At 36.3% G+C, this 10,598-nt stretch overlaps 1 protein-coding gene across 1 annotated transcript; it reads right to left on the bottom strand.

The window, feature by feature from the left end:
• Positions 1-1,070: 1,070 nt before the first annotated feature.
• On the bottom strand, positions 1,071-7,554 carry LOC149571507 (large ribosomal subunit protein uL4-like). Its single transcript, XM_089813014.1, has 3 exons — positions 7,021-7,554; positions 6,098-6,758; positions 1,071-1,472 (listed from the first exon to the last, which is right to left on the bottom strand). Exons 1-3 carry the CDS (start codon positions 7,452-7,454, stop codon positions 1,359-1,361), a joined length of 1,209 nt encoding a protein of 402 aa, XP_089669140.1. The 5' UTR covers positions 7,455-7,554; the 3' UTR covers positions 1,071-1,358.
• Positions 7,555-10,598: the final 3,044 nt, after the last annotated feature.

The raw sequence follows: 10,598 nt of genomic DNA on the forward strand, positions 1-10,598 counted from the left end.
CCCAATAAAGATAATTAAGTTTTTTTCATATGTTAAAATCATAGAAAATAGGTCAACATTACAAATTTCTGTATAGACAAAAAAATATTTATCTGCCATTGGTGGGATGGAAAAGGTAGTTGGCATTTATTTTCATCTGACCGATGCGTTAGTATCCTGCCGTTGGCAGGAACTAATGAGAACAAAAAAACCAAGGTATATGCATTGTGCAAAATATAAATACTAAACGTTTCATCTTACTCTCATCTATAAAAGAATAGAGTTTAGAAAAACCATTTTACTAAAATTTGAAAAAGAGAGAGAACTCCAGTCCTTTAGCAGCCTAAAGTGATCCTCAGCAATCTGGTGATCAATAACATTTGTTATCTGTTCCACTAAACGGGATGGCAAGTTCAAAAATCAAAAAAAACACCCTTTGTCTAGTGTCACCAAAAATCTTTGGATTCCACACAACTTCGCTAGGTCAGAATATCATTTGCTCTCTATATTAAATCTTTACAGAAAATGTTACTCTTCTCACTCAATGTTATCTAGAGCCCCACAACTATTCTTAATCAATAGCATTTAAAACCCATTCATAATACACCAGAACTATTAAACGCTTCAACGCTTATTAAATAAATTTTCTTCTGTTCCAATACATTCAAAACCATGTCTTGCAGTGAGTTCTCTCGCTTTAAGGTCATTCGAATCCTATTTGACACAATGTTGTCAACAAGTATTTGTTTGGCAACATTATTTTGCATAAAAGTTTGTCTTAACCTTGGCTCGCCTTTGCAATGCTTATGTGTACTTGTGAACAGAAATAGCCATTTCCATAATATACTTCTTGCAAAGTGCTTAAAAACAAAAAAACTCACCCAGACAAAAAGCAAGTATTGGCATATAGCAGTGAAGGCACTGAAATTGGATTATATATGCATCATCCAACTTACACCGACTCAGCGAGAACAGAAAATCAACAACACCCAAAAGAATTTTATAGTTGTGGAAACACAAAGATAAGCAAATGGATGAAAAAAAGATTCACCCAAAACCGTAGCCAAGTTTTAATAACCACAATAAAGGAATAGTGAAGTGAGACGTTTATTAATATCAAATTTAAAATAAAAGTAGTAGACATTGAAAAACGAAATATATTAGTTCAACAAATCTCATACCATTTTGCAGATCTAAAGCAACCATAATAATCATGGCATTTGAAGCCACTAACAGCAGATTCAAAATGTTGAAATAAAAAATTGTCACTATAACAAAATTAATAAACACAACCCAAGAAGAAAACAAACTTTATAGATATGACTGTAGTCCCTAAGTTTAACTCAAAGATGCAAAATTGATCATTCAAGAACATGGCTTCACTGTGTCACGCCAAGCCACTTAGAGAAGTTCTCAAACTCTGTGTAGTCACTATCTGAAACCATTGTCTTGTAAAATGCTTTTCCTGCTGTCTTAATAACATCCTTGTCAGCCTGTGGGTAAGCAAATCAAATAGTCATTAGTGCATAAAAGGTCAAGGCTAAGATAATTCAACTTTAAGAGACGGGAAGAGAAGGCACTAAATACAATGCAAGACATGCAGAGCAGATAGCAAGGATACATAAATTATGTTAGGATATAAGTAAATTGAAGCTGAAACCTTTCACAAGTACATTTTCAGAGACAGAAAAAAAGATTACAAGCTCAACAAAAGAAACCATATTTGGGTCGGCCCCACTAAAAATCGCCCATTTTTCTAATAATATGGACAACAATTTTAACTAATCACATTTAAGCCAAAAAAAGGAATTTCAAAGGCAAATTTTGGTCAAAGCCCGGATCTTTTTCCCTGCAATAAGTTTTGGTAACACATTTCCAAGATAGTTATAGAGACTATTTCAAAAAAAGCACAATTATTTTCAGTGACTTTTTCAATGGCATTACTAGTTTACCCAATAATGTGTATAATGATCGCAATGATGACAGGTTGCTGCTGATCAGTGGTCTTAAAATGATTGCAATTCATAGAAGGACAACAATTGCTGCTGATCATTATGCCACAAGATAACAATCTCAATTTATGACATTACTGCCGCTGATATTTAGCAACGAATATTCCCAAAAAATGGCATACTACAACTACATTAACAAAAAATAATCATAACAAAATCCATGACAAAGTATAATAACAAAAAGTCCTCAACAGCACTAACATCTGTGGCACAATAATAATAACAATTTTGTCTACTAACAAAATGCTCAGAGAATACATTCAATAGCAGCTGTGTTCTCCATTATTACAGGCGAAGTTCCCATCACTAATCAAATAACATTATAACAGCCATGTTCCCATTTCAAATAGTTCTAAAACCCAGTTATAAAAAGGTGTCTTAACAACTGTTGACAGCAATTGTTGCTGTTGTTACTTAGCAACAGACCCAATTGCCATTCATAATGGTACCTGGAAACTTTTAAATCTATTTACATCATTCAAGGATAAAACACATGTACTAGGAATATGTCCCATAAAAAAGGAACCTGTTCCTTATAGAGACATTCTGGGACAAGAAAAGAACATCCACACCATCCCAACATCTTCAAAAAAATTGAATATGATGCAAACATCAAATTTCGTACAGGAAGTGCTTAGGCACATTAAACACTCAAATTTAAAACACACAAAGGGATATGGGGCCCACAAAGACTCCTATATTCCGTCGGAAAAAACACAAATCTAAAATCAATCCACTGATAATTAATAATAACAAGAAACACATGTACCCTAACAAGAAACACACTTGTCATTTTAAAAAATAAAAAAGATACATTTGCCAGAAGAAATAAGAGTGAGAACTGGGCAAGAGAGGATTAAATCTACATCATTTGAAGTAAGATCATTAACTCTTATTAATTTCACAATTAACTTTATAATTATGGATGGTTTGCACTGTCTGCTATGGGGCAGAGGATAATCATAAAGAGAGAGGACAGCTGATGTGTAGGAGATAGCACTTACTCTGACACTCATCATGACAAGCACTTTAACTTGTTTGAAACCCTCCAATCTGCTTTTCTTAAATCAGGATATGAAGCAGTGTAAGTGTTTCAGTAGCAAGCAAAGTAAAACGACAGTTAGAGCAAGAAACATAACACAGGGATCTCGGTAATACCGTAAATAGGATGCCAGTAAATCTAAGTATTTGATATATTTTCAGCATTACACCAGTACTGGGGTTCGTCGCAACGACGGGACACTAGGACGAGTTTCCAGGATGCAGCGAAAATGTGCCTCATTTTTGGGACAGCGGTGGGACAGCCAGGGGTCGGCAACAAGGAGAGGACCAGGCGGGGAGGGGTGGTTATATAGTATACATGTAGAACTTGAAATGCTAGTTATGAAATGATATTTCAGTAGAAGATACCAAATTAAAATACTTGAACATAGCAAAATTGCAACATGAACTAGAACCATTGAACATTCAACATAGTAACATATTACATATCCAATAAAAACATTCAAAAATCAAAATTCAAATAGAGATTCAAGCACCCATCCCAGCGGTGGCATGGTTGCAGAATGGTGGAGGTGGGGGTACTTGGGTACTAAGTACCCAGTGTGAGGACGTCTTGGGGATGGTTACTTCGAGGTTTGGGAGGGGGGTGTGAGTCCCTGTGTTACACTGTTTTTTTTAATTCTTTAGTGCTTAGATAATCTTATGCAACAAAGGCAGATCCCTAAAGAACAAAATTAATAGTGATAACATTCAAAAAAAAGGGCATTCAAATTAATAATAATGTTTTTTGAAGTGGCAGGACTCGGCATGAAAATAATATTTGTGCGGATAAGGTTCAGTGCAAACAATATTTGTGCAGATAAGGTTGATTGCTTCAGCCCAATGTCATCTAGCAACTGGTAGAAATACAAGAGACAGTTAAAGTAAAGAGACCGGGCAGTTGAAACCTCCAGAAAGGAAAATAGGGGATATGCAGACAGCTATAAAAATACCGTCAAGACCACTGCAGCGTCCACGTAATGTAACAGAAAATGCCAGTCATAAGATTTGTGAACAACAAAAGAGATAAAGAGTCTATTTGTAAAGCAGTTCATTCAAGATGGACGACCCAAGGTTTTCATGATGGCCAACCCGGGGTTGCTAGGAGAACCCTTAAAAGAAGCTATGTAAGTACAAGAAATGACAAGGAGCAAGGGGAAAGGAAGAAAGGCAAAGATTGCATCTTTATTCAAAAGCTACGAATGCCTTACTTGATCTAGACTCCGGAATCAAGATAGAATCCAGAATCAAGAGAGTATAAGCAGACTCAAATAATAATAATATATATCATGGCAGTTTATAAGATCCTAGATGACAATCATATGAACAAGGTTTGCGCCTCCTCTGTCAAGAGCATTGTGTTAGAGATTGGATAGTGATTTGTATGACCAGAGATTGTGAAAATACAAACCAGACAACAAAGATTCTAATATACACAATTCAATGCTGCCGAAAAGGTCAGTATACATGATCAAGTAACTAGGCAGAGTTTTCCAATTTATTGATATGGTGAACAGAGGAAATCAAGTCGCTGTTGAGGCAACATAATGTTTGCCAATGGAAGTTCAGAGGCTTAATGTGGAAGGTAAATGTCAAAAAGGCCAATGATAAAAGTGGTCAGTGGCCATCAAAACCTCAAGGATATCAAGGACAAGGACAATGCAAGATCCTTCATGAGGAGAGGACATATCATAAGACTAATGTTTGAGATAAATGATGAGAACGGTGACAGTTTATAAAAGCACAATGGTACTCAGATGAGAAAACCCAAAAGGCTGCTCTTATAGAGACTGAAGATACATGCTTAAACAATAGAATATGGTAAGGTGCCATTAACTCATAACGGCAGTCATAATTCTACAAAATGAAAATAGATTGTTCAGAGAAGATTCATGGAATCACAAGTGAAAGATGTGATTGTGAACATAAAAACCAACAAGGCTTAATGAATGTCACATGGGCAGGCATTGCAGTAAAGGACAGTAATGAAGAGGACAAATAAGTATTAGCCAGGGATAGCTAGTAATGATTTCTTGAGAAGGAGAAAAACAGTTTAAAGTAGAAGCGTAACAGTCAAACTATGAGAATCTGAGTGGTAGAGCAACCCATGAAGCCAATGGCCTATGAGAATCTAAGTGATAGGACGTTGTTAGATGGCAATGAGACCAAATGCAATGACAGTCCTACATGATGGATTCACTACAAGTAAAGGACAAGGGAGACTCAAGGAAAAGGGCCATTCAAACTACAAAGGTAAGTATAGAATGGCAAGAATCTTGAAGATACTGAGATGAAAAAATGGCATTTGTAGAAAATTGCAATCATTTCAAAGATTCCAATTTATCAGGCTCTGAGAAAGGGCCTAGCATGAATGTAGCAATCAGTCGCATTGCAACAAGGGGCAGTGAATGTACAAGAACACCATACACAAGAAATGTGAGAGTCAACAAGGCCACTGAGACAACACATTGATTATTATGTCACTCATAAGAGGCCAACTACACGAGGTAAAAACTATAAGTCAAGAGAACACAAGGGTTGTGATGGTACAAGTGATCAAAGACCAATTGCATCATCACCAGCATGGTTGACTAAAGGAGGAGAGAACAGATGACAAAAACACAAGTTAGCAGATACCATATGGCATTGAGCTTCAAATAAACAAGGTTAATGAAACCATGAATAATAAAAGGTTACTGAATGTCAGATCAGAGATTTACAAGATCCTGGCTTATCAATGATGGAAGACACTTCTAAGAAGGTTTAAAATTCAGCTTATTAGCTGCACGTCTAGAAAACTCTATGGTATCCAAATTGTCAATGCCTGGGCTATACATTACACTCATAATTACATCGGAATGAAATTTAAATTTAGCAACTAGCTAAACTCTAAACACAAAAGTTCTAACAGAATCTCCAAATGGTAATGCCACGGATTGATGTACATTGTGTATTAAACAAAACCTTTTGAGTCAGATCCTACTGTTTATTTGTTAAATCTTTCTTCATTGCATGACAAATCTAATTTTAAAAAATAACAGTAAGAATAATAGAATCTAACTTACCTTCGGTTCGTTTCGCTTTTTATCCAGCTTTTCCTGCCTGGCCTTAACACGTTCAGCCTCGGCCAAAAGTGCCATACGCCTTGCAGTCTTTGCATATGGATTGAGCTTCAATAGCGCACCCAAGTTTTTGAGTGGATTCTTCTTGAGAGGCTTCCTCTTCACATCTCTCTGAATAGGTCTCACAACAGATTGAACTTCATCCGAATTCACAATTCTCGCCAGATCAGAATTAACCATCTTTGCTCGGGGCAATACATAACCCTTCTTCTGCAGGGATTCTTTCTCAAAAGTCCCAAAAACAGCATCAAGTTTCTCAAATGCAGACTTAGTCCATATAATAAAACGTCCCAAGTGTCCTCCTGGTGCGAGCTTCAGCAAATTCAATCTATCCACGCAAGCAACCTCAACCCCAGGAAGATTCCTGAAAGCCCTAACAATCTTAGCTCCCTCAGTTCCATAAACAATCAAAGGACCCTTACGAGACACATATCTCCTGTTCCTCATCTTACCCTTACCAGCGCGGATAGTATGGCTCTTCTTAGCCCTATCCACGTCGGCAATAGCCCCAACCTTCTCTAAAACCTTGATAGCGGCTGAGGTTTTTTCTACGCCTTCAACTCTATCACTAATAACCAGTGGCAACTCAGGGACAGCCTCGATCCTGCAACAAAAGAGAAATCTACTAATGAAATCTCTGCATCGATTAACAAGGCCTTGATCACTGCACAAAAAATAAATTGAAAAAGAAAAAAATCTACTCATAAGATCTCCAGGAGGGATTAACGAGAGATCTTCACAAGTCCGCACAAAAAATAAATTTAACGAAAAAAGATTTTCTAATAAGATCTATGCAGTGGTTACGAAAAAAAATCGTCATTTTGCACAAAAACAAAAAGCGAAAAAAAAAAACAAAAAACACTTGCCTGTGACCTCTGGCCATGACAAGCGCTGGAACTGACGACGCAGCAAGTGCAGAAACGACAGCATGACGCTTCATGTTAAGATTTATTTTCCGGTGCCATTTACGCCAGATCTTAGTCGGCGCAAACATCCGACCACCGCGGCACATATTTCCGAAGGCCGCCTGACCAGCTCTGTGCGTTCCCCCTCCGGCAACCCTTGGTATCCTGGAAACAGCTCTTCCGGTTCCCCAGGACTGCGCAGATGTTTGATGACCAGCTTTCGTGCTCACGGCGTAAGGCTGCCGCTTGTTCTTCGCCATATTTGCGTGAACAAAATTGACAATATCAGGCCTTATACAGGCTTTCATGACATCCGGCAAGTGAACGGCATCTGCCGCCTCATTTTCCAGCGATTGCACTGTCACCAATGGCCGAGCTGCCGCTGTTGCCGCCATTAAGAAAGCTTCACGGATCTTCAGAGACCAAAACTATCCAGCTTCCCGAGTGAGAAGAGTACAAACTGCCCCTAACCCTAAAACCCTAAGCCAAAACCGTGATTGTAAAATTCGCTGGAGATTTTAAAAGGGCAAAAGCATTCCCCTATCGCGTTTAGGGTTACAACGATAGCACGCGAATCGCTGTAAAACCCTAAGAAAATCTTTTCAATTTTAAGAAGTGAGAAAAAAATAAAAGGGGAGGTATCAATAGTTCCTATACATATTATAGGAATAGGTGGCTTAAGTGTTTGTATATAAATAGTTATACATCAAAAATTTGATATCTAAGTTATAATCAGATTTGGTATTTATATTTGTAACTATTGCTTTACTATTAAAATATAAATTTTCTTCCAGCTATACCATTATGTTGTGGTGTACTAGGCGTTGACATTTGTCTTTTGATTCCTCTTTCAATGCAGAAATTAGGGCCCGTTTGGTTGCTGGAATACAACCGGAATACGAATAGGAAATTAGAATATGATTTGTATTCTTTGTTTGGTGCGTGGAACAGGAATAGGGAATAGGAATACGTATTCTCATTTTAGCCCCAAAATGAGCTTTTGTCCATTCCAAAAAATACCTGTAATTGGAATTGTTATTCTTGCATTCATTTTAACTTTCTCAAATTTGATTAAATTTTCAAATCCTCTTTGACCTGGGGTGAGCGCTGGAACTTTGTCTTCAATATTTTCAAATATTTCAGCAATTTGTCAATGGTGTCGGTTGCATCTTCAAAAATATTTTCAAATGGCGTCGATTGCTAGTTAACCCTATTCCAATTTAAGCTTGCATAACCAAACAAGGGATAAACAAGATTGGATTGCATTTTTCCAATCCTATTCTTCATTCTCCATTCTCATTCAAATTTTCTATTCTAATTCTCAATTCCTACGCTTGCAACCAAACGGACCCTTATATTGAATTCATTAGAGATGAATTCACCACCTCTGTTTGATCTTAAGCATTTCAACCTCTTTCCAATTTCCTTTTCTACTCTTGCCAAATACCACTTAAATTTTTGAAAGGCTTATGATTTTTCTTTTAAATGCATTACTGTCATCATTCTAGAATAGTCATCAACAAAAAGAATGAAAAACTTTTCTCCACTATAGCTTTCTATTCCAATAGGTCCACATAAATCTGTATGAACAATTTCCAAGACTTCTTCTAACTGATAGTTTTTTCTTTTGAAGCTAATATTTCCCATCTTACCAATTTAGCAATTCTTGCATAGACCCATGTTAGACTTCTTCAAACTAGGAATACCTTTTACTCTTCTATGTTTGCTTATCTTAACCAGATTATCAAAGTTTACATGACATAGTTTTTTGTGCCATAACCAGCTTTCTTCTACTCGAGTAATAAAACATGAACAATCATTGAGATCAAGATAAAATAGATTACATTTTGTTTACTTGCCAGATCCACCCAGATTTCCTTTTACATCCAATAGTTTGCCATGTCCATTCATGAATTCTACCTTGAATCCAATGTTATTCAACTGTGCCACACTCAGTAGATTATGCTTTAGCCCTTCAACCCAATAAGCATTGTCACATACAAGTTCTTTTGTTAATAAAATACATCATTTTCCTTTTATGTTACAAGGTTCATTGTTTCCAAATCTCACACTACCTCCATCATAATATTTCATGTGTTCAAATTTTGTTTTGTCTCCAATCATATGATGTGAACAACCACTATCAATAATCCATACATCATTTTTGCTAACATGAGAGATAGGTGCCATCTTATCAACTTCATCATCAAATTCATCTTTCACAGCAATATATACTATTTCATTTTCACTGTTATTAGAATCTTTAGCCATAAAACAAGATTTCTTACCTTTGTCCTTGTAGTTTTTGGAGTCCTTCTTACCTTTATGCCTATTGCTCTTCTTTTCATCTTTGATTTCCTTATTTGGACACCTAGCAACAATGTGACTGACTTCTTCACAAGAAAAGCAGATTAGAGGAACTTTACCTTTGTACTTTCCTCTTCCTTTGGAATGTTTCCTTGCAAGTAGGGCTTCAACAACTTCAAGATCACTATCTAAATTTTCTTTTAATGTTCCTTCTTCTTCACTCCTTGATTGACTAAACTTTGATTTCTTACCCTTTTCTTTGAGTGAAAGTTTAGCTTTAAAAGCAAATTCAATAACCTTTGAACTAGGAACATAGTTATCAAATTTATCTAACTCAAAAGTTGTCAATCTTCCAACTAGAGCATCCAAAGATATTTTATTATTTGGATCACATCTCATTTCTTGAATAGCAGATACTCTAATTGCATAAATAGGAAGAAGAGTTCTAAGTACCTTGCTTACAACTATTTTCTCTTCAATGTCTCCTCCAGATGCTTCGATTGCACTTACACTGGCCTTGATCTTTTCCAAATATTTTGCAATGTTTTCATCTTCTCTCATTCTCATTTGGTCAAATTGTCCTCTAGGGCTTTCTACTTTGGCTCTTCTTACATTGTCATCTCCTCCATAAATATCTTTCAGTTTGGTCCACATTGCATGAGCAATTTTGTAATCCTTTACCTCATCAAATTTAGCATAGCTGAGAGCAGATGCAATATTGATCAATCATCATGATATTATGATTCTTCTTTTCAACAATATCTTCAACTGATAATGTTCTAGTGGGAGTTTTGTATGCAGCATCAAGATATTTGCAACCTAAATCAATGATAGTAGCTAGATGTAACCTCATAAGTCCTTGCCATGCTGCAAAATTGTCTCTGTTCAGCTTGGGAATTTCTCTTTTGTAGGATATTTTGATCTTTAGCTTAGGTCTTTGCAACCTTCTCTGCAAGCACCAAAAGCTCTGATACCAATTGTTGGAAATATAAGAGGAGCAACTGAGAGGGGAGGGGTGAATCAATTACTACTAAAATAAATTTTAGATCCCTTAGATGTCAGTACAGAAATGCAAATTGAAGACTAAATACTGCTGAAGCTCGATAAACGCACATAAAATGTTGTAACTCAGTAATAATTGAATTAGCTCAATAAATGCTTAACATATAAACTTTAGATGTTATCTGTGATTATCATTACTTTAACTGAGTTGTAAACATATAAAAGAAAAT

Source organism: Cupressus sempervirens, chromosome 2 (assembly GCF_028749045.1).
Source record: "Cupressus sempervirens isolate cs-2001-9-10 chromosome 2, ASM2874904v1, whole genome shotgun sequence".
In the NCBI taxonomy this organism is placed as follows: Eukaryota; Viridiplantae; Streptophyta; class Pinopsida; order Cupressales; family Cupressaceae; genus Cupressus; species Cupressus sempervirens.

What these genes read in the sequence shown, in the direction of transcription:
- LOC149571507 (XM_089813014.1), bottom strand. Translation starts at nt 7,454, where the DNA reads ATGGCGGCAACAGCGGCAGCTCGGCCATTGGTGACAGTGCAATCGCTG. An exon ending in GTCATGGCCAGAGGTCACAG is followed by an intron (nt 6,759 to 7,020) that starts GCAAGTGTTTTT and finishes CTTTTGTTGCAG; the next exon opens with GATCGAGGCTGTCCCTGAGT. An exon ending in AAAAGCGAAACGAACCGAAG is followed by an intron (nt 1,473 to 6,097) that starts GTAAGTTAGATT and finishes GCTTACCCACAG; the next exon opens with GCTGACAAGGATGTTATTAA.